This window comes from Gadus macrocephalus, chromosome 12 (genome assembly GCF_031168955.1).
Source record: "Gadus macrocephalus chromosome 12, ASM3116895v1".
Classification (NCBI taxonomy): Eukaryota; Metazoa; Chordata; class Actinopteri; order Gadiformes; family Gadidae; genus Gadus; species Gadus macrocephalus.
Window position 1 is genome coordinate 8,730,781 of NC_082393.1, and position 24,994 is coordinate 8,755,774.

Sequence of the window (24,994 nt, forward strand, 5' to 3'; positions counted from 1 at the left end):
CAGGGGGCACTCACTGGGAACTGTCGCTGTCCGTCTTCATACTCAGCTGCTCCATGCAGCTGATGAAGGCCTGCATTTCACACATGGGACGCATTACTCATTTGAATGGAAAGACATCCTCATAAAAGAGCGCATCTTTAGTTTTCAACCAGTCTCAAGAATTAATGAGACCAATTTCTGACTTGCCTTTGTATTAATCATCGAGCGGTAGGTCTTTAATCGGAATCCCCCCAAAAAGACTATGGCTGTGTTACAATCGTAATAGGGCAGCCTTAGCCTCGTTTAACATATGGGATGCCCTGTATGCATGGCTAGGAGGAGGGGGGGCGTACGGCCTACCTTCATGATGACCACGCACAGCTCTGATGCACGGTCCTGGGCCAGATCCAGCTGGAGAACCTACAGGAGACACAAAAACAGTTCCACATGGAACAGACACTCTGTGGCATCAGATAAGAGTCGGATGGATGCTTCAGTTTAAAAAGTGACTTGGGCTCCACCCAGCTATTGGGTATTTTCTTCTTGCTTCAAAGATTTTGAATCTCTCTTAAATATCATTAAATAGAGAGACGGTTGCTTATGGCGGTGTGAGGATTAACATGATGAAGGCAGGATGATTAGCTGAGAAGATACTCCGAACCATCTGTGGTAATCTTACGTTGATCTCCCCAGGTTTGGTTTCCATGGGCTCTGTGAGTGACTGTAGCATCTGGACCACGCACTGCTCAAACTGGGCGGGCTGCACAGGACAGCAGGCACAAAGAACATCAACAGGGACGACATTAATAACGTCTTGCTATCAATATACCACCGATGAACAGAAACAGCAAAGCATTTATCTGTGTAAGGTGTCGGAGTCATAATTAAGAACAAACGTTACTCTTCCTGTTTCCACACAAAACAAACGGTTTAATATAAAGAAATGTCTTGGCCCTCAGCAGTTTAGTTTGCTCTGGGACATTAGATTGGAAGGCTATGCATATGCAATGTTGCAACTCAAGTCAATTGCTTTTGCTTTGCCTGTTTTTTTAGTTTTGAGAAGTAGTAATTTTCATGAATACATAAAAAAAAGGGTATGTCCTATAAAGTAGCCACAGTGGTTAAGCTTAAATGTGTTAGTAAGATTTCATTATTGGTAGTTACTTTACAATAAAATGTATGAATTAATAAGTACATTTGTCATAAGAAGTGAAACAATATATCGCTGTCAGTACAGTAAAGATGTTCATAAAACCAAGTGCAAGTACTAACAATCGCTAGGCTAACCCATTCCCTGTGTACAGCAATGATAGCAGCTACTGCAGATGCTACACAATTAAGTACGTACTAATTTCAAAGAAATGCAGCACAAAACTAACATCTAAATAAATCGAGATTATCTAAATTATTTAGATAATCAAAAACATGGATACAACTTATCATGATGTGATGACAAAGGCATTATTAACTCATTGACTTAGTCAAGAACAACAGGCCTTATTCTAATGTATTCTCTGGTTATCAGGGTTTGCTCTACATCAAACAACAGGTTGTCTGTTGTGGTGGAGTGACCTTACCAGGCTGGTGAGTCCCTCATTATCAACCACCCAATCCTCTTTCTCAGCAAGCTTCTTCACATCTGAAGAGGGAAAAAACAAGAACATCCGATCAACTTCCCTTGAAGTCACGGATAAAGTTTCCTAACAATAAACGTGGTTCGATTTTACATTTTTATACGCACAGTGGCACATACATACGCATGTACAACCCTATATCACTGTGATTCAAAAAAATAATAGCCTTTACGACATGGGGTTAATTAATTTTATGTAATATTATATTAACCATTCACTTTTATTATTAACGCTTTTATCAACCAATAGTTCTGCAAGCAACCAGCCGCTGAGGCCTTGTACAAATGATGAAGTATCCGATGCAGGTGAGGCGGCCCTCACCCTCGGTGGTGTGCTGCAGGCTGACCAGCAGGCAGTGCACTCTCAGGTCCAGCAGCAGGTCCTGGATCACCTGCAACAGATCATTGGGAATCTCCAGTGTGGCTAGAGCATCATGGCAACACCTGGAGGGAGAAGAAGTTGGCGAGTGAGTGAGTGAGAGAGAGAGAGAGATGGTTCATTGAGCCATAGTCAGTGAAATGGCTAAATCTAAAGCCCCATAATCACTTAATTCAGGAGAAAACTGAATAAGTGGGTCTTGGTGAACCTTTGGTTATTTTGATCAAATCTAAAGTAATGTTTTAATAATAGGGGGAAATCCCGTTTGAATTCAAGAAGCTCAAGCTCATCTGGTCCTATGCCACCCAATGTTTCAGTTGATCTACAACCTTTATGACTGTAAGGACAGTCATAAACGACTGCATCATAAACGACTGCTTTGTAAGTAACTTATTTCCTCATAGGCAGAAGTTCTCCAGCTTAAAAAAGACTTACCTACCCTTTAATGACAATTACGAATAATCACAAATAACGGTTCAGTTTGAAAAATATATATATCAAAACATTGCCGGGATGGATGAGGTCAATTGGAAACAGAAAAGCAACTACGGTACATGTCAGTTTCCACGCAGTGGTGGTGGTGCCGTACCTGACGGTGTGGATGACCTGCGTCACCCAGAGGCCCGTGAGCTCTGTCTTGTTCTCCCAGCCCCCGTAGAGACCCAGCTCCCCCGGGGGAAGCGTGGCCGGCAGGAGGGCCCCCCGCACTAGCTTCACCAGCCGGTGGGTCAGTTCCTCTATCATTTTCTAGACACACACACACACACACACACACACACACACACACACACACACACACACACACACACACACACATTAGGTTGTGTTTGTTATAGAAACAGGTGATGCAGATAGAATCTGAACATGCTTTGGGAATGAATATGTGCAAAGTGCAACACACCTTAAAATCATTCTGTCTCTGCCGGGCATTCTTCTTGGACCTCTCCACTTGGCCGGACTTCTCTCCGGTCTGCAGTTTCAGGGTGTGAATAGGATCCCAATATGAAAAGTTTAAGTCATAGCAGGATGGAAACAACTACCATTGATTCATATCAGACAGGTTTGCCACATTATCAGCGTGTCATTATGTTAACGGAATAACTACATGAAACGGTTCCATGATAAACTTCCCTAAGCTGCATGAGCCTTTGGTCCCTAACACATGACAGAATGTGTTGGGTTAAGGAGTCTGGTTGTGCCTTGTAGCTTGCAAGGTAGACTGCCTATTGTCTTCAATCCTCACACTTGGCATGTGCGTTGAATAGAGTGTCTCATTGAACATACTGATCGTCCACTCATCATATACTGAATAAATATTTAATTAACTCATTCATTCATTGCTTTCCAATTGGTTGAGTCTGGCATGGATTTCTTTACATGAATAAAGACGCTTGGGCCTGACCTCGCTGAAGAGGCTCCCGTTGACGTAGGAGATCCAGAGCTTCCAGAAGTTAGGCAGCTGACCGATGACCACGTCCGACAGCTTCTCCACAAACTGCACCTGTTGAGGGGTCTCAAAACGCCAGGCTGTGGCACGCAAACAGGCACACACAGACAGACCACTTTTTAACAAAAATACATTCCATACAGTATACCTGCTGTGCAGCACAGGGCATTTTTATACCCAAACACAAGTTCTGAAACAGGGACTCACTGCTGGGACGTGGCGTACGCAGGCTGCCCCCCCTCTTCAACGAGGCCGTGTGGCTCATCCTTAGAGCCGAGGGTCGGGTATCCCCGTCGAGGTCCAAAGCCCCGACACCCACTGAGAGAGAGAGAGAGAGAGAGAGAGAGAGAGAGAGAGAGAGAGAGAGAGAGAGAAAACTTAATTTGAGAAGTGAACTCGCATTAATAAGATAACATACTTTGGATATCAAATAATCAAATATCTCAATTTCATAACTCCACATTCCTGGTTGAGCCTCGGCAGGCTTTCACACCAAACAGACCTCCCCAGGCACTCCCCACCTCTCTTTATTTGTCTTCTGGTCCGGCCTCTCCTCTGGCAAGCCGTTGAGAGAATGTCCCGCTGTTTCGACCCTGAGACTAGGAGGGTAGGCTAGGGGGGGAACTGGGCTGTTTGTGCACACCGGGGTGTCAGCCTGGTTTTTGATCGCCTTCGCTGGGCTCCGGGAAACATCTGACCCTATCCCGCTCACGAATGAGGTGCAGCAAGGCGCCACTAGATGGCGATATAAGATCACACGGTGGAACAAAGCTGCATGGACTTATCCCAACAGCAATTCCCACTCCCACTACCCCGTTCCGTTGGAATGATTCCCAAGAAAATAGCATCTAGAGGAAATGCATTAATGGTGATGCAAAAGTGAAACTCGTACATCTTACTACCCAGCTAAAGAAAAAAACTAAAGGAGACGTGCAACAGTATGCACCGCCTATGTATCCTTATTGCAACCCCAGCGGCAGGCGGCTTCCAGCTCTCCTACACACGAGTTACTCGCACTCATGCACAGCGAGCCGATGAGTCACGTACACTTGTAAATTTACACATTGGGGTTGCAAAATACCCAAGCCGAATAGATTTGCAATTACGTTGTTTCTTTGGTTCTCCAGTCTCATGCATGCAGATTTGATTTCTGAGGAAACCCCCAAATGAGTCAGGCTAAAGACCATGAGACATTCTCTTCATTGAGGTGCAACACAGGCACACTTAAGCGAGTGCAGACACACATCACGACATAAGCCCATGCACACGCAACCCCACTTGGGGGACAATACAGTCCTCTCATTCCAGGAGCAGTTCCTCTGCTCTTTTTACATGCCCGAGAACTGCTGTTGATCCAGGTGTGAGGGTTGAACATGGCGTCCTCCATACTAGCATGTGCATAGATTTAACGTGGGGTTGAACCTACAACGTGCACAATGTTTGGGTGTGCGTGGTTGTGGGTGTAGGTGGGTGTGCCTGGGTGTGTGTGCGCGCGTTCTATTGCAATGGAGTATTCTGAATTGTTGCTTGAACTAATTGATCAAATGACATATTTACATATCTCTTTGCTCTTTGTATTTGTGTAAAAAATGAGCCTCTGTCTTTGCAGACTTCCTGGGGCTGATGCTCCTCTGCAGGGTGATGGGCTTCCTGTTCCCCGTAAGGTCGTCAACCCCCAACACACACACACACACACACACACACACACGCATGCCTACCTTCGGCTTATACACACACAGACATGCAGATAGGCACACACACATCCCCCAATGTCATTTGTATACACTATATATCACAGCGAATAGATAACCACAATTCCTATTCTACCACACACACATGCCTACTTTCTGCTTATATACACACACACACACACAGATAGGGACACATACATCCCCCAATGTCGTTTGTATACACTATATATCACAGCGAATAGATAACCACAATTATATTCTACCAGGGTTAGGGTTATGACACACACACACACACACACACACACACACACACACACACACACACACACACACACACACACACACACACACACACACACACACACACACACACACACACACCCCTTAAGAATTTGCTAATTGATTGGTAATAATTAACAGATTCACCCCAGAGTAGGACGGGCTGAGCCTTTAACTGTGACCACATGTTGCTCCGACACAGCGTATCAACACCGGGATCAGTGTGCATTGACAAAGTTATTTTCCTATAGACACAATTTGCCGCTAATTGTATTGACCTTGGCAGGCACAGCGTTGTACAGGAAATCAGATCACCACAGTGTATAATTGGATCGGGCACAGCCAGATTGCCATAACAAGAGCGTGCACGATGGAAGCATTTAGAGACACTTCGGAAGCAACTCCAGGCCCGCTCCACTTTCCTCACATCCCAGATTCAGGATTTACATTGAAACAGAGACAGATGGACCCAGGAGTGAGGGCAGCTAACATGGCTGCAGAACAGGATCTGGACAACACCACCTTATCCTCTACCTACACCTGCAATGGATTGAATGTAGTGCATACTGCTCAATTATAGAACGAATACATTCTGGGCTTTTGTCATCAAGATAACATCTGGCTACATTTATCTGGCCGTTTTCCCTCACAACAATTACAGATTAAGTAAGGACATTGTCCGCAAAGGATGAAAGTCAAAATATATTAATTTGTAAATCCCTTTATCTACTTTTTAATGCAGGCTTGGGCAGAGGTTTTGCAGACGGTTGTGGAACAAGAATGAAGAACAAGAGGGAGAGAATGCTGGCGGGGAGAAATTAACGCCCTCTGTTAGAGCAGGCGTGGCAGGGTGGTAAACGTGTGTGTGTGTGTGTGTGTGTGTGTGTGTGTGTGTGTGTGTGTGTGTGTGTGTGTGTGTGTGTGTGTGTGTGTGTGTGTGTGTGTGTGTGGTTTGTGGGGTGGGTGGATGTGGTTTCTAATGGTGGGTATCTGTGGGCTGCTCAGGTTGAGGGATGTTCCTGAGAGCGTTTTTCTGTACCCAGGCCAGGGTAGGGTGGTACGCAGAGAGCGGGAGACGGATCGGGGGGAAGAGGGCTGGTGGTGGAAGGGCAGGGGGAAAGGATGGGCGAGGAGGGACAGTGCGGTAAACAGCTACCAGGTGTGTATGTGTTAGAGGAAAGAGGGTCCTCGTCTGAAGAGTGTGACAAGAGGGGCGACAGGAGACAGCTGCTGCAGAAAAAAAAACCTGGTGGGAGGGGGCTACCAAGAAGACTGATGAACAAAGACAAGTGTGCCTGTGCTTGTGTCTGTGCGCGCGTTCGTATGTGTGTTAACATGCTTGTGCACCAGGGTAGGAGATTCACATTTGTTTTTAATGGGCTTTTTTGCCCCTTTGTAATTCATTTTGGGCATTTTTATTATTTCCATTTGATAGAATCTTGGGGATTTATGACAGAAAATTATATAAAACCAGAAAGGCTTTGCAAATCTTATATAACTATGTTACGGGGGCATTCAAAGCATGAAGCATAATATTTTTTTAAGAAATGACAAGACAGTGGCATTCATGTGTGTGCGTGTGCATGCATGTGTTTGCGTGCGCATGGGAGCTAGGTATGTACAAGTGGCCCACAGAGCCCAAATATATGTACAGTATGTAAGTAAGTATGTAATCTGAAGATTCATTTGACTGTTTATCGTGCCCCCACCAAGGGGGCCTTTCCCTGGACATGATAAGGAGGGTTTGTTTGAACTGAGGCAGCAGCAACAGCAGTGAGCGAGCGCATCAGCACTGCTGATCAATCAACCTGAGCCCCGGAAACTACTGTTAGCCTTAGCATCTGACATGTTTATATTCCACCTCCACTATGTGAGCCAGCCACCCACAGAGCACGCACTCTGCACGTACGTATGAGTCTGTGTGTCAAACTACGGTGTGCGCGTGTGTGTGTGTGTGTGTGTGTGTGTGTGTGTGTGTGTGTGTGTGTGTGTGTGTGTGTGTGTGTGTGTGTGTGTGTGTGTGTGTACGGACATATTGCTAGAGTAGCTCGTGGTTCTCTCCTGAACAGACAGTTTTACATCCACATTTCCCCCCCTGGTCTGATAATTCAAAGCGAGAAACATCTTAATTGGGATTAATTGTTCCAAATCATCTGTGCGGCCGCATTCAATGTACATGTGCGTGCGCATGTGTGTTTGTATGCGCTAATATGCCAGGCCATGTAACCTAAATCCAAGTTAACCCCCTCCCCAACCACATCAGCACGCACACACACACACACACACACACACTTTCATCTTATCCATTCGGATGTAAGAAAATAAACATGCTGCGGCCTCTAGCAGCACAGGCATGGCGAGGGGAAAAAGAGCAAGCGAGCGAGAGAGAAAGGGGGGATGACAGAGTGGGGAAAGGGAGGTCAGAAGAGAACCACTGCAGCAGAATAGCAGCTGGGGTGCGGCACTCTGAGCCAGAACGAGATTCACATGACACTCAACACTGATGAGAAATGCTAAATAGGGACTTTACATTCTGAGGGTGAGTCAATTCCAGTGTGTAAATGTGTGTGTTTATAGTAAGTTACCTCTCTGGCCAGTAATGAACTCATCCCTGCAGTTCTGCAGGAGCTGCAGGATCCACTTATGCTGAGCGTAGATGCATTGCCAGGCGGGGTCCCCTGGAGCATGGAGGTCAGACAGGTACCTGCACAAAAAAAACAACACACAGAATATCAAAACCAATCAAAAAATGATTTAAAAAAACGCATAGAAAACGAGGCTATGGGTTTCTCCCAACAGAATCTCTTTCCTTATGGCAAGACCTCAGGGAAAAACACATCAAACATCCCATCTCATCGCATCCCAGCCCTAATCATCCCCTCAGCCGATGTTTACGTCCTGGGCATCCCCCCAGTGATCCGTGGGGCGCAGGGCTGAGTCACTCCCAGGGCTGCGGCTTGGCTCCGGTCGCCTGCCGCAGCAGCCTCTGCTCGCTCACTCGTTTGTTCCTCGTTAGGGGCCGTCCTTCAAAATCCTTGCGTAGGGACGCAGGCGCGCAGAGGCAGTTCTTACAGGCCTGTTGTGCGCGGACATGTGCCTGGGATGCGTGCACGTCCATCACTCCCACCAACCCACCCAACCCGCCAACCCACTCACGCCACAAGGAGAGTAAACAGGAGCCCCGTGGGCGTTCAGAGACGCGCTAAATGCGCCGGCATGAAAGATGGGCCGTGCGGTCGATAGCCGCTCTCTCTCTCTGTTCCCGATGGATCGCTCTCAACAATAATAAACCGGCCCAGAGACCACAACTATGGACGGATAGGTGGGATCGAGAAAATCTAGAACGTGAGAAGAAAGTAGGAACAGAAAAGACAGAACATGAGAGAAAGAAAGGACAAAACTAAATGAACGCAAAGAAAACATGAAAAGACAAAGAAACATGCAGCAAGAAGGAGGAGAAGGACAAGAGGGACTGAAAGAACAGAAGGTTGACGGGATCAGTGAAGACCCAGGGACAATGGAAAGGCGGGGTTCAGGAAACAAGAGGGCCTTCAATGGAGTGGTTCTAGGAGTTGTAAGGATACACTAGTCATGGTCAACTGGGTTAAAAATATGTTGACCGTGCCCTGGCACCAACATGTATTGCAGGGCCTCAGAAAAGACCAAATGAATCATGAGCAGGGATGTGTGAATATTGTTTCCTTGTTACATTGACGGAGAGAGCGCATGCGTGCAGAGACCTGATGTATCTCTTCTGGTCGTGGAGGGTGGACGGGGTCTCCAACAGCTTCTCCAAGAGCAGGCTCCTCAGAGCCCCGATCCTCATCTCCACCTCAGCGTACACTACGGAAGGACACAGGGAGCCAAAACAGAGTTTAATGAAATGATGTGATCCTTTTGTAGGTCTTTTGTCGGCGGGGATCATTCAGGAAGAAACCAGGACAAATTATAATACTGAAAATAATTAACCTTGGTAAAACGGGTTCACCTTTTTTGAAAACGGGCACCTCAGTGTTTCCAAACAGGGATTTGGCTTTCTCATAGTCGTTGATCACCACATCGTAATCGCCCTAGGAAAGGACAGAATTGTGACTGGATATTACAAGCTTTGGCTGGTAAAGACTAGGGCTGAACGATTTATCGAATTTAAACCGACATTGCGATGTAATAGAACGCGATATGCAAATCGCAAAGGCTGCGTTTTTTTTTGGGGGGGGGGGGGGGGGGGAGATTTGTTTCTGTTACTGACTTGGGATCAGTAAGTTTCGTATTCATTTTTATTTTACAATTTAATAGTTAAATAAAGGTATTATAATATCAACTCATCTCAACACATAGGCCTGGCAAAAAGGAATGAGTAGTTTATATGTTGACTGCTTCCTATGTTGTGTTATGTTTGTCATACACCAGAAGGATTAATTGCTTGTTTAGTGAATATAACAGAACATAAGGAACTTTAAAAAGAAAATTGCAATCGCAATATTGGTCGAAATAATCGCAATTCGATTATTTCCCCGAATCGTTCAGCCCTAGTAAAGACCATTAGATTTTTTGATTTTGATTTTTGTACTGCCAAGCAACTGTGATCACTTCTCATTTTAGCCCCTTTAGCCCCACCTAATGGATGACAAATATTTGTACATTTCTTTGCCTCAGTGTAATACATTTCCAGGGCATTTAACAAATATTTGGATAACTTTGAAACGAAAATCAAGACCCACAGTGAGAGTCAAATACCAAGTTCTTGATTCACAGGGGCCTTTAAAAGCCTTTGTCATCCCACTTTTGGTGGCAGTTATATTTTCTTCCACAACGCCCCAAGCCCCATTCAATTCTGACCCTGGTGTGCTTAGTTGTGTTTGTGTGTGTGTTTACCTTCTGGATATTGCGCTCTATGTTGAGTGGCAGGTTAAAAAGGAACTTGAACCTCTGCAGGACGTTGAGGGCGTTGCGGGTGGAGTCCGCTTTGTCCTTCCGTCCCAGCACCTCCTGGAACAGAGTGTCTGCAGTGTCGCTCGCCCCTACCAGGCAGAGCAACAGACACATAGAGAAAGACACAGACAGAAAGAGAGAGAGACACAGAGAGAGAGACAGAGAGAGACAGAGACAGAGAGACACATACACAGAGACAGACAGACAGAGAAACACACACAGAGAGATAGACAGACAGAGAGACAAAGACAGACAGACAGACAGACAGAGAGTGAGAGACACAGACAGAGAGAGATACAGACAGTCAGACAGACAGACAGACAGAGAGTGAGAGACACAGACAGAGAGAGATACAGACAGTCAGACAGACAGACAGACAGACAGACAGACACAGACAGAGAGAGAGAGAGAGACACAGACAGACGGACAGAGAGAGAGAGGGACAGAGAGACAAAGAGAGAGCGAGTGACAAAAGTGAGTGAGTGACGGAGGAGCCACAGAGTAAACAAGGGGCTGGTAATTGTATGTGTTGGGTGACGGTAGGGGAGGAGGAGAGGAGGTACTGCAGAAATAAACATGGACACCATATTTCCCTCCTGAAATAGGGGCTCTCTGGTTTTCCTCCTGATGGTCCAGACTGTCTGACCCAGGAGACAGGCCGAGCCACAGAGCACCGATATGACGGCTATCTCTGACAACCGCCACCTCGACCGGACCACACTATGCACGCTACGCCTCCGCATTGTGGGTGGCCTGTGGCGGGCTAGGGGGGGGGAAAGCCCCAAATAACAAATTGTTTCAATCAAACCACCCTGTCCCCTATAAGGTGAGAGACAGGGCTGAGGGGAAAGACGACTAGTTCACATTTCTCGTGCATGGCATTACTGACGAGCTGTCATGAGGTTGCGATTCGGCCGGGGCACACTGTGGGCTGGTTGGTGTGTGTGTGTGTGTGTGTGTGTGTGTGTGTGTGTGTGTGTGTGTGTGTGTGTGTGTGTGTGTGTGTGTGTGTGTGTGTGTGTGTGTGTGTGTGTGTGTGTGTGTGGGTGGGTGGGTGGGTGGGTGGGTGGGTGTGTGTGTGTGTGGTGAGGACCCACATGACTGTGGCGGGTGGGATGAAAAGCCTTGTCCTGCCGGGGTGGTTTATTTACCCTAGACCCAGGGAGGAGAAGGAACCAGCTTTATTGACCCTCCGTTATGGCAGTCACATACAGGGCCATGGATCTGCTGACATGAAGCTCGGTGTGCAGCCAAAGGACTTTAATAATGTGTGTGTGAGTGGTGTGAGATCCAAATGTGTTGAATGGATGAGGCTGAACTGATGCTGCTAGAATAAACCTAAACTTCCTATGCTTTCAAGTGTTAATTCATTAAGATTATCATATTAGAAAATACCATCTATTTTTCTTGCCGGCCATTTATTCCATAACAGCCAATGTATTTTTACGAGTATGGTATTATCCTTCTGGTATGCTGACGCCTATATAAAGATTCCCATAGGCAGTGGGAGCAATTGCTTACTTGTATGCAAATGGAAAGCAAAGAAATACAACGGAAATGAGGGATCTACCATGTGGCAAGAGAATAAAAATGTGTACATCTGAAAACTTTAGAAAATGTTTAAAGTTGCAGCAATCCACCAAATGGATAACTTCAAGAAAGGAACTCTGGGCTTTGCAGCAGGAAAACAAAGCGATATAGACATGGATGTCTATGTATGAATCTACTTTTTAGGACAAAATAACCCAGTTCTTTTGTACAATAACTTATTTGGAACAGATCCACACGCCATCTGCTGGCATCATGAATGCCTATTTGTCCTGAGACCAAAGAGACTTTCTAATTATCCTCGAGGTTAGGCACTTGGAGAGACGGATTTCTTACTGTTGAGGACGTTTTCGAGACGCTGGGTCATGGATCCCTCCACCTTCTCCGTGCCGTCTGACTCCAGCTTCTGGTGGATCGCTGAAACACAAGTCCCTATTATTCAATAATCAATTGGGAATAAACATGAGCATAACTGTAGGCGTTCATAAACGTTGTGTGTGGGAAGCAGAGAGGGTAGGCCATATTAAAAACAAATATTACAACAATTATTTTGATGGCTCTCTTTGTGTTCTGAAGCAACTCCCCACACTGTCATGCTAAATTCCACTTTGCATCCAGCTATTCCGGAACAATTTTAATTTCGGCAAGTGAAGGTAAAACAATAAACAGCTCCAACCCCGGTGGTTGATGGTAGATAACCTCCACCCCCTCCACCCCCAAACCCAAAGATCTCAAGACGCCTGGAGACACTTCCGTCAGCCCTCTCCCTCCCCCCTCTGGTCCGCGCCAGTTTCCCACGCGACTCTGGCCCAAAGCATGTCTCTCTCTCCCACCGTAACCACACGGCCTCCTGGGTTCACCTGACCATCCACGGTCAGCACACCAGGTTTTCAACATGGCCCCCTAGGAGAGCTAGGAAGCAAAAATGATGCTAAGAGGGGACATGTGACTTTACTGGCAGGGAGGGCAGGGGAGCGAGAGCGATGGAGAGCGAGAGCGAAGAAAGAGACCCTGGCTGTCCATATGAATAAATAAACCATGTGCAGTAGTGAGGGAGAGGGGCAGTGGTGGGTTTATTGACAGAGTGAAGGAGGACTGGAGGAGGTTTGGGAGGCCTGCTCAACTATGCACTAAACACATACCTGACGATCCAAGAAAATACCCACACGATGACAATCTTCTCATTTCAGTAATGCCATTACAAACTAGGCAGGGAAAATCGAAAAAACATACCTATCGCTGACTTTATTCATATTTTTTATATAGCAAATTACACATATGCTACCCGTTTTGCGTTGGCTGTTCTCTCCTATTTCCCCCGACACACTGGGGTTGAGGTCGGCACGCAGATGAGTCATAGTGTGGGTTGTCCGAGCAGAGCCTACATACCGTGACACTTGTATCGACAACTCTTTGGCCGATGCTGTCACTGTTTACAGGGAAGCAAAAGTGTTCCCAGACCCGAGACAGAACAGTGGTCTTTAGGCTCTGGCTAAACTTCTGGCATTTTACAGGCTCTACATTAGCGATGTGCTAACTTGCTTTTGTTGACATTCCAAGAAGTTTTTGTGATTGGCTACCTACTAAAGGGGCCTACACACCGCAGACTCAAACCAACACCCAACTGCCTATATCCGACCACTCTGGTGCCTCTCGTTTAAACCGTTCGGCAGTAAGGTTGCAGTAAAACACACCACGCAGACTACTGCCAACTACACAGTAGTGTTTACATATTGCGCTTGCGCGAGATGCAGGCACTAGTTTCGTGACGCTAGTCCGCACCTCCCACACCCGCTGATTTGCTGGTTGTGTGCTAGCGAATCATTGGTTGTGTGCTAGTAGCACACAACCAATCAAAGGCCAGAAACCTCAGATGCCAACGCTCTCAGACTTTGCATGTTGAATCGGACCAGAAACTGTCCGCGTGGTTCCAAAAGTTTCCAGCACAGCTGAACACACGGAAAAGATTTGTTCCCGAACTAGTCCGAGTATCCACAAACGTTTCAGATGGCCGACAGTGTGTAGCAGCCTTAAGTGTTGGGTCAAAGAAGCAGCAATGTGACAAATAACAAAAGGAAATCGACTGCATACGCAAGATTTAATTCACGTTTCAATACATCTTTTGTTATTATTTTAACAATATATATTGTTATCATTCATTATTAATTAAACCCTACGGTTCAGCAGCACACCGAATCGTTAGCCCTACACTGTACGATCCTACACAAATACATGTAACAGTACACCTTTATAACAAACAGTCAGGGAGAATATTGATACACACAATATTAAAATGTGTGTATCTAATATTGCGCATTCAGCATTCATGTTGGGGAAATCAACAAGGGAACAGAAGCATTCTGTATGTACATATGCAGCGCCACATCTTACAGGTTGGAGGCTCGAGGAAAGCTACGAAAGGAAGGGATCGGCAGAGACACTGGAGCCCCCACCCTTCTAAGTCCTGTCTAGTCTCTGTGGAGCAGTCATAGACGACGTGTAAGGAAGGGTCCGTTTATACAGGGGAAAAAAGGGATCCAAGGCACTGTATACATATGCATAAAATAAAAAAAAGAAGAGACACACACTATCTCGGTCTCAGTCCCTCGTGGTAGGTCTGCTTCTTGTCTGCGCCCCCCTCCATCCTCCCCTTACCAGCATCCCCCCACTCCGCTGCCAGCTGTGTGTCCTCTGCAAGCGGTCACACACACATCCAGGAGAGGGGGGAGGGGGGGAATGGGGGGTTGGTGGTGGGTGGGCGTCAACGTCACAGCTAACCTAAACAACCTAAGCGGCGGGTCAGGCTCCGGATGACACGCGCAGCCCGGACCCCGAGGAAGAGCTGGCGCTTCTGCTTCCACTTCCTGGTACTGTCGAGACTCCCGAGGAAAAAGATTGAATAAGAATAAAAATACAGCGTCCCTGGATTCTAAAGCTGGAGATGTTTTGACTGAGGGAGCGGGTCCTGGGAATCTGGCGTTTTTCTTGAACACGGTAGCTTGTCGTTTCCTGTATTGTCGGGAGACTTCCTCTTCACACAACAATGAGAAAAAAACGTCCAGTTTCAACATTTCTTTTGTGACCCCCCCCCCCTCCCCCTTCGTGACAGTCTGTCAGTCAGTCAATCGGCCCAGGCGGATGTGTCCCAGGAGACACTGAGGAGCATAGTTCAATTTGTTCCCCAAAGCTTGCTGACAAAACAGTCCCCCCCTCTTCCAACCTACCCCACTACCTACCCCCCCCCCCCCCCCCCCCCTTCTCCTTCAGCACTTTCTACTGGGGCTCATATGGAGAGTTTATAGAACAAGTTGTTTCCTGTGTAACCCCCCTCTCACTATCTGACCTTTGATCCCCTGTAAATCCGAGCAGACTCCAAGACCCCCCTATTCCCATGCCCCAATAATACGTTTACCTGAGTGCCCTATTCACTTTACCAACTCGTATTCTTGCGGAGAGGCAATTCACCTCGTGAATTGCCGTCGTCGTGAAGGTCCAATGTATCTTTATAAACTATTAAGAAAAAGTCATGATTGTGTTTGTTAATGTAGCCTTATTTAGACCTGGCTGACGATGGACAGCAATGTGTATAGGAAGTAGCAAACATTAAAACGAATGGCGAGGGTAAGTATAGAACAGCAAGTTGTCCGTTTCTAAAAGTGAATGGAAATATTTCACACTAATGCAATTGGAAGAGAGACCCACATCAGCCCTCTGACTGAACGAGTGCAAATACGAGAGGAAACTATCAATGAAAAGGGAAGACAGCCAGGGAGAGCACGAGAGAAACTGTGCAATGCGTAAGATGTAAGGCAACTATTTGCGTCCTTCTGTGACTTTTCTCTTCCGTGTAGCTTGTTATGCTTTCCAGATCTGGCCAGCCACTGTACGTTTCCAGCCAGCCATCGGCACTGCACTGCACTATTAATAAAAACCCAGACTTTCCTGAGAGCCATCAATAAAATTCTCACATGCAGGCAGAAGAGAAAACAAACATGGGACGAGAGCAGAAATACAGGAATTTATGGGGTGATTGAGAGGGCTGGAAGCACTACAGGCTAAACATCAATTAGTAGCCCGCACCACTTTTAAAACTGACTGAGCATAACCCCAAACCACGGGGCTGAGGACGTATGGTTTCCCCAAGTATTTTGTAGTTGCGCCGGAGTTGAGGTTTAATTGGGAAGACTCAAAAACCGCAGAGAGAACTGCCAGACACTTGACAGAGAAAGAAAGGATTCAACCATGTTCTAAACTAACTGCGCCTGGCTAGGAGTGAATACACTGCTGTCTACAAGGTAGCACACTACCACTCTTCCAAATCTCTTGGGTCAGGCATTAACATTATCGCAATCAATTCACTGAACCACCTTCATGAAACCACTCCCTGGGTAACGGGTCATCCGAGTCCATCAGTGGTACAGTGACTGACCTTGTCGCTTCCCAAGAGGCGATGGGCACAGATTGGGCACGCTCAGGAGAGGGGACGTCGTGAGAACGGCTGCGTATTGTTCGCGTTGCTCATATCTCGCCCGTTATCAGCCCTATCAGTCCTAATGCTTGGGCCCTGCATTGTGTTTGGCTGCTCAGTTTATTTACATTCAGCTACCAACAATGAAAACACTGCTACTTTCCCCAAACGGGCCACAAACAGAGAAAGAAATAATAATAATAATGACAAGAGGCAGCATATTTTCTTATAAATAGTGCGAGGGAAGTAACAGGATGGCAATATGGGAGCGGAAAGTAAACAGACAAAGCATATGAATGATAAAGTGGAACAATGATTGGAGCTACCTGGCGGAACAACAGCCACTGGAGAGACTAGGAGTAGGTCTAGAGACCGGGAGCAGCTGTAGAGATGAGCTGCACTGCACTGAACGGCAGGTATTGCTGATCTCCATTTAATGGACGAGAAATAAAGCCTGTTGAAGTTGGCAAACCTCGCCCCCGTTGCGGCAGGGTCCTCGCATGTTATCCAAATGGGGCTCTTTAATCAACTGGTGTTTAACTCACGTATGTGAGTGTGTATGGGAGAACGGGGGTAACTATGTTTCTCTGTGTTTATGTGTCTCTTAGATCGTGCACAAGCGCGTACTGGTGTGACTGTGGGTGTAGTCAAGGGGGTCTTACCTAACACATGGCACTCTTTCCAAACAAGAGCAACAAAAAATAAATGGGCTAAAGAATAACAGTTTTGAAATATGCGTATTCATTAGCGCTCATTCGCTCTGCCAGCCCAACAGACGCGCGAAGGAATACAAATCTCACCTGCCAGAGCGTCCTGGGCTTCAAAGAAGGTGCTGAGGCCTCCCTTGACATAAGCCAGACTGCCTTCGTTCTTCTTAGTGGCCTGCTTCTTCAGGTTGTTAGCTGCTAAGCGCAACTGGTCGAATCTGAAAAAAATAATAATAACGTTCAATAACGAAGAACACATTAAAAGATCTCTTAGGATTGCATTTGATCTTGGTAATGTGTGACGTAGACTAGAGGATCCTGTGTGTGCGTGTGTGAGTGTGAGTTCGAGGGTTTGTTCGATGGGCTCAACAGGCAAAAGAGAAAAACAATGACACGCAGGTTTGTCTTTGTGTCAGTGTCCTGAGTGAGGCGTCCTTGGCAGGAAGAAACAGCCACCCAGCCAGTTCCAAACAGAGGGCCCCCCTGTCCAGGCTGGATCCTGGGGTCTGGGTTACCGAGAGGGTACGTGAGGAGGGGGAGGGCGCAGAGGAGGACGGAGGAAGCCAAGACAGGCCAAAATAGCTCGGCACCGAGCTGACATGGCAGAGAACACGCGCTACAGAGCACTGGGGTTAAGGGGTCAACTCTAGGTTCTGGAAGAATCAATGAACCACAGTGGGCCCTTTATACAATACGCACACACAGGATCCTCTACGTTGCAAAGAACCGATTTCAGGTTCAGGTGTTTTGATAATTATTAACCGTTAGAATGGTTTAAATTTAACAGGCCCAAGGGGGACTTAAACAGTTCAACCTCTATCTATTTAAGGGGCTCTGTCTTTATGCAGCGTTAGTAGACGACGAGGTCCAAATGGGTGTATATTTTGTTATTTAGGTACTATTTTATAATGTTTCGTTTTTCAAAATGGTTCTTTGCAAACAAAAAACAATCCTTTGGATAAAAATGTGAAATGAATTGTAGTCAAGTAGAAGGTATGATTTGTAAACAGGAATAGAAAAATAAGAAAATATATTGTGACAATAGCTTCTATTTAGAAAAACTGCCTACATGGTCAGAGGTGAAGGCAGAGTTCTTTAGAAAGTTGACCCTTGGAAAGTGTACAGTTCCACAAACACACAATAAACGTAATGCCTTAAAGCAATACTCTTAGGGACTTGTTGTCTTTCAAAATGATGTAGGAGGTTGATTAAAAAAAGGAGCTTGTGCTAACATTAACAGCGATTTCATTGTTTATTGTTAGTCTTTGTTATTGCCTGGATGTTGTCTCGATACATGATACAGCACACTGCTTCTTTTGTTTTCTGTTTCTGTACCGTTGACCAACAGATCCTTCAGTTCATTTCAGAATATAGATATAAATAGACGTTTGTTTAATTGTTTATACATGCTAACAATGAACATTAAAAAAGTTCGTAAAATGTGTGTTTGCTTCTTATTTATTTTTACAATCCGTTAGATGAGCCAACACAGTGCGTGTAGACCTACACGGCATACACTAAAGCCTTATTAAAAAAAAGCCATTGCCCTCATATGTTTTTTCTATTAAAGATTACAGTACATGCAACATGTTGCACAATTGTTATTGTGGTAGGACATACCCGGTGCCCGAGTGGTTCTCTATGAGGTACCAGGTGGCAGAGAAGTTCTCACTGGTGAAGTCCCCACTCATCCCCGGAAACGTCTGCTCCATGTCCGTCTGAAGGAGTTTACCCCTTGGGAGAAGAGAAGATGAAAGGATAATAATAAAATCCATACATGAACACAAACCATAAAATGTGTGCATGAGATTGATAAAGAATAACAATGTATGAATGAACCGAGTGCACAAGTTAATGCATGACTGACACTTGAACAAGATTTTTTCATTGTTTTTATAGATAGATATATGGATTTATAATACCGGTATATGATATTATTATTAATAAAAAAGCTTTGAAAAGAGCTTTGAATGCGATCTTGAGATCCTACGTTTTTGATTTGGAATGTATTTGAATCATGACTTCCAGCAGGAGGCAGTCTATAGCCAAGTGGAAGCCAAGCTATTAAGCCCCGGCGTGGGAAGCGCCCACTGTGACGCCTGGGTGCCCCTGGAGGACCCAGGACTCATTACAGAAGTTTGATCTCTCCTAATGACCCATGGCCTACACAAACAAACCCTCCACCAACACCCCACACACACACACACACACACACACACACACACACACACACACACACACACACACACACACACACACACACACACACACACACACACACACACACACACACACACACACACACACACACACAATTCAAATCTGTTATTCTATTATTAAGAGAAATTTGTTCTGCTCTTCCTTACAACCGGTAGAAGTTTTTACAAGGAATGCTCTTAGAAACAACATAGTGGAAGATTCAGCTTAACTGTTCAGGCAACTTTTGAAAAATGACGTATGCCAAGTTAACCTTTCCGGTTACATTTTTACCATCTATTTTGCTGTAGCAGCCTATGCAGACACCAATGCCCCTTGTCCACCGACAGTAACATCTCAACTCGCCTCGGCCCATCTATCTTTGCGTTTCCATCGCTGTGTAAGTACCAGGTGCCGTACCTGGTACCTGGTACCTTTTTAAGTGAAAGATTGCACACAAACGGAGACCCTTTCAAAGTATATTGCACTATATTCTTCTAATGCTAAATGGATGATGACCAAGGACGTCAAAAGAACAGGGAATTTATAGCGCTTACAATCTGGGGTTTGAAAGACAACTACCGGTATATGGGATAAAACAAATGTCATAATATCATAAGCACTACCTTCTGCAAATTATAACATTTTGACATTTTTGGACTATCATTCCCCTGCTCTATTTATTACATTACAACAACTAAATTGGATACAGATAATGTCATCATGTAATAATTAGAGCAACAGGAGCCATTCATCTCCAACCATAACCCAAATTCTTATGCATAAGTTGGCACATATTTAAAGCCTTCCTGTCCCTTGTTCATACTTCAGAGACAGTCAGAGATTATGATTGTATGTTCGAAAACTGAAGAAAATTCAAATAAGTTGGGTGGCTCTGGTTACACATTAGTGTTTTAGTTAGTAGTTCCGGCATGTGGGCCGAAAGGAATGAAAACAGGTTGTTGACATCACTGGATAAGGCTTCCTCTTTACGGCCTCTGGTCTGAATTATCTTCCTGGGATAAGACCAGTTAAAAGGGAGGCGAAATATTCATTCAAATCATGGTGGGTTAATGCTGAATACCTACTAAAACTCCCTCGCTAACACTGTGCCAATGGAGGATTTCATTTATCCGAAAAGCCTTTCCTGTCAAAACCAGATTCCACTGAGCACGAAGAGGGCTCATAAATGCCTGTCAAATTAAACTGTACACATTGAACATGCTGGGAGGGGTTAGGTCCTGGCAGCAGCAGGGATCAGCCCTGGGCAGCGTTCATGTTTAATGGAGGTCTAGTTTCGGCCACGAGTGGTCACTTGCCCTCTGGCCCTTCTAATCCAAACAAACATTAAAGCGAGACAGGCCAGAACCTGACTACACAAACCATACATTACTGCCCTCCCACGTGCCGTCTGACAGGGGGGAGGTGGCAGAGGTGGGTTCGGGTTGCTCAATTTATTGTTTCCAAGATCCCTTTCTGCCGTCCTTCACAGCACTTTGTGAATAAATCGTCAAGTTTCCACTCTATGGCCAGCCGTTAAGAGGCGGCTGAGCCTCTAACTGCCGGGCACTAGGAGAGGGAAGAGTTTGTTTCTGTTCTCGGGATGAAAACCATGTCTCACATGAATCGTGTGCCTGTGTTTATGGCTATGCGAGGCCGTGTTGAGTGATTTAGAGCAGCCATTCTCAACTGGTGGGTCCACAGGAGTGGGATGCAAAGCATATTCCAAACCTTAATCTTATGAAGAAGCCATGACTTTGCGAACGTTTCAAAGTTTAATACTTGTTTGAATGGCTTACTGTTTCATTGAGTTTAGCCCCAGTTGTTGTAGCTTTTCTTCCCCTCAATGTTGTTTTCAGGGTACATTGTTGAGTATTGACATTATTGGTAAATAATTTTTGGGTTTTCAAAGACTGACTAACGAAACTTTTGGATCTTGAGGCTAGACCAGAGGACTACCATGGATTTATCCTAAAGGCATGCGCCTGTTTCTGAAATGGCACGTTTCTGAATCCACGTGCATGTGCGCGCCACATGCATGCACGTGTTCCTGTGCCATACTTGTCGATGTCGATGCCCAGGGGGTTGCTGGGTCGCAGGGAGAGCGGCGAGATGCCTTTGTTGCGGTCCGTGCGCATGTCGTAGTAGTTCATCTCGTCCACCCACACGGCGGACTGGTCCAGGATACCTGCACCATCAAAGTAGAAGGCAAACAATTCCGCTCAGTAATCCCTGTAACTCGGCCCAGATGTTGCGACTCGAGACACGTGTGCTTGCGGTGTCTCACCAATTTTGTCGGGCTTGAGGAGTTTGAAGGAGACCGTGGAGGTGCCGTTGCCTCCGGACTTAGTTGTGACGATGATTTCCCCCTTGTCGTCCTTGGCTGGACCCACACGGCACACTATCTTACTTGCGGACATCCACTCGGCCGTCAGCAGACAGCTATGGCCGCAGATCGACAGGCCTGGGGGGGGGAAAGGAGAAAGAGTGAGCTACTCATGCAGTCAGAGCCGGAGAGGGCGATGGACACAACATTAGACGAGGCCAATAAACAAAGCGTGCTGGGTGAAAGAGGTGCTCGCGTGGACGGCGTCGGTGCTACGGCGGATAAGTTTAGTCAAGCTGCGAGTGTAAGGGTCGAAGTTTGGCTGGGCGGGGGGCTGAAGTGTATGGGCATGGGTGGCCGTGACTCTCTCGCCACCCATCCCCCCGCTCTCTCACTCAAGACATCCACAACTTCAGGACACTTCACAGTTAAGTGGCTTGTTATCGGCTTGCCACTATCACCCCTTTACATCGCTCTTCTTTGTTTTCTGGACCCTCTTGAAAAGTGTCAGAAGTGTCAGGCAGTAGAATTGGTGGATTGGAGTTAAGGTAGAGGGAGATTGCTTCAACATTTCAAACTAAGGGAAGTTAGAGGGCTCCCAGGGAGGGTGGGGGGGGGGGGGGGTTATACTTAATCAAACGGCTTGCGTGAATAATTGTACAAATGGCTCATAAAACCTTAAATAGCATGGCCATTAGAGCTTACTTCCTGCTTCTGATCTCCTTTCTCCTCCTTCGGCCACTTTGTTTGAATACATATGCGCTCGCAGAGCACATATTTCTTTGCATCTAATTGGCTGAATCCAGTCCCCGGGGAAGTTTCATGGTCAGATATAGAGATGCATCATTGGCCGGGTAGACCACATGCCAAGCATGGGTCTCTCTCTCTCTCTCGCGCGCTCTGTGTCTGTGTCTGTGTCTGTGTGTGTGTGTGTGCGTGTGTGTGTGTGCGTGTGTGTGTGTGTATGTGTGTGTGTGTGTATGTGTGTGTGTGTGTGTGTGACCACATGCTGGGCTGGTCTCCATCCCGCCAACATGCCAGAGAAATGGAGCATGGGGGAATTAGTGAACAGGGAAAGTATCTATAAGGGAAAAAAGGAAAGCCTACCACAGAAATTAGAACGTACAACCCTAGCGTACTCACAAATTGGGTGATGATAAATCTCTGTAGATATTATAGTTTTTCAGGTTCAACATATGTAATATGCGTGAGGTGATTAGCTCTTGAATTTCTCAATCTATGTGGGGCAGCGTAAATATTTGTGGGAAGGTTATTTCCACATTGTATGTGTGGTAGGCGAATAACGAGTAGCTAGAGAGGCATAATGTTCAGCATACGATCAAAGGAAAAGGTTTATGCTATTCAAAACAAATATAGATTTTTTTTTCTATTTATAGCAGTAGTCCAGAATTATATAGATATTTTTTGGTATTTTCTTAGTCGAGAAATTCTTTATTTTAATGATTTATTACCCAATTTATTAATTATATGTATATTAATTATATATATAGCGTAAATTCAAATTGTGTCTTCACAAATCTGAAAATGTAACGGTAATTCATAAATTGATTTAAAAGTTGAAAATAACATAAATCTTAGATTCTTCTTTTAAAAATATTCAGAGAAAATGTAAACAACACATCAATTGCTTGGGATGATGTGTGAGTTTGTGCTGTCAAATAATTTTTACTTTAACACAAGTTAGTCCAACAAAAATTTGAAATTCAAATATTCAAGCAGTGTATTACAATACGCTGCTTGAAATGGTGTATATGTCTTTGTAGCAAAACAAAGCGAGCAAACAAACAATACATTTATCTAATCTCTTTCATTTATTAATATTGGCCTTCATGCCCTACAAAATAATAAATGAGTTTAAATAGAAAATTCAAAGTCCAAAAAACGTATTTACAAAATACGTATTTATTAGCTTACTAATTAAATATTTGGTCTTCATTTATGTTAGTATTTTTTTTCAAATCACACTGGGTAAATAATTTGATTACTATTATGAATTTGATCCAATAAATAGGTCAAAAACAAAAATAAAAAGGCATGTAAAAAGTGCTCCTTGTGTTTGGGCGTTTAATCCTGTACAAAGTCTTTACCGATTAAGTCAGCAGCGCCCATGCCGAGGTTCTCCCCCCGGATGGTGACTTTGGTCCAGGCGGTGCCCTCGTTGGGCGAGATACCCGTGACCAGAGGGGGCGGGCGGGCACGGGACATGGTGGAGTCAGGCAGGCAGAAATATATATATATTCATACAGGGAGAATTATCCCTGGGAGCTGGAACAAAAAGGAAGAAGAAAAGCAACATGAGGCACACATGGAAAACCATTTCATTTTAAGAAAGCTGCAAAATGTTGAAAGGTACAATCAATTGCGCAAACATGACAAACTAAAGAGGGATGGTAAACCTTTATATTCATTTTTAGAGAATACAAAAAGCTTCTTGGCTAAATTTATCTCACAGACATTACTGGACATTGTATCTCATGCGTCGAGCGATTTCCAAAAATGAAGCACAAACACAAAGAGACATTGTATTTTTCTGTACGCCAAGCGATACATATTGTTTACCGCCAAAACAAAAGTAAGGGCCAGAGCAGGTCTTGCAATAACGAAGGCCCATTTGCACAGCACTGGAAAAGTTATCTCAGATAATAGGGGAGAAATGGAGTAGGGCGCAAAGTATGGAGGAGCGGACGGAGCGAGCGGGGAGGGAAGGAGGAATGTAAACCTCACGGTGAAGGATAAATAAACCTAGTCTCCCGGATCATTTCATGGAAGCCCACCCCCCCCCCCCTCCACCCTCTTTCCTCCACAACACAATCGAGGGCTGGCTGAGTGCTTGCGGTACCTGAGAGGGAAGCATTTAGGGAGATCTGCTGGAGCGCTTTTGGAAGACAAGAAAAAAGACAGGAACATTTCCAAAATGCGAAGAGAAAAAAGAAATGTAAGAAAAATAATGAACGGATGTATGTCAGCGGCACAGATGTTTGTTAATAAAAGGACTGCCAGGTCATGCTAGGGTTGATTAATCCAGAGTGTCTGAAGCAGCATGAGTGAAGCTTCATCCCTCTCTGCCACGGAGCCAAAACACGTTCGCCACAAACAATTCGCAGGGTTCACACGGATCGGACCTGTGGCCAGGTTCACATCGGCTCAACGGCTCTCTTACGAACTTTCGCTTGGTATCGTCGACCAATAGAAGATGTTCTCCGACTTGTTCTACACTCTAAATTAAAAAAAAAAATAGTAAAAAAGTATAAAACCAGAGCACCACCAAAGAGAAGTTTGTAAATTACAATTTGCTTCAGGCAGATGCCTTTTTATTTGTTCAGTGTGAGATCCATACTTGAAATGGGGGTGGAAGTCATCACTGATTGTGCAGTGTGTCGTTAAATAG

General features: G+C 45.4%; 1 protein-coding gene across 1 annotated transcript in view; it reads right to left on the reverse strand.

The window, feature by feature from the left end:
- Positions 1-23,894, reverse strand: part of exoc2 (exocyst complex component 2) — a 31,447-nt gene extending 7,553 nt beyond the window's left edge. The window contains exons 1-19 of the mRNA XM_060067575.1: positions 23,694-23,894; positions 21,547-21,723; positions 21,321-21,447; positions 18,684-18,797; positions 17,157-17,281; positions 12,225-12,305; positions 10,284-10,429; positions 9,397-9,478; positions 9,149-9,251; positions 7,994-8,112; positions 3,646-3,756; positions 3,394-3,518; positions 2,893-2,961; positions 2,581-2,738; positions 1,935-2,056; positions 1,557-1,618; positions 659-739; positions 340-399; positions 15-70 (exon numbers count right to left, since the gene is read on the reverse strand). Coding sequence (XP_059923558.1) covers positions 15-70; positions 340-399; positions 659-739; positions 1,557-1,618; positions 1,935-2,056; positions 2,581-2,738; positions 2,893-2,961; positions 3,394-3,518; positions 3,646-3,756; positions 7,994-8,112; positions 9,149-9,251; positions 9,397-9,478; positions 10,284-10,429; positions 12,225-12,305; positions 17,157-17,281; positions 18,684-18,797; positions 21,321-21,447; positions 21,547-21,723; positions 23,694-23,811 — 2,036 coding nt within the window. The 5' untranslated portion in view covers positions 23,812-23,894. The remainder of the gene's footprint in view (positions 1-14; positions 71-339; positions 400-658; positions 740-1,556; positions 1,619-1,934; positions 2,057-2,580; positions 2,739-2,892; positions 2,962-3,393; positions 3,519-3,645; positions 3,757-7,993; positions 8,113-9,148; positions 9,252-9,396; positions 9,479-10,283; positions 10,430-12,224; positions 12,306-17,156; positions 17,282-18,683; positions 18,798-21,320; positions 21,448-21,546; positions 21,724-23,693) is intronic.
- Positions 23,895-24,994: the final 1,100 nt, after the last annotated feature.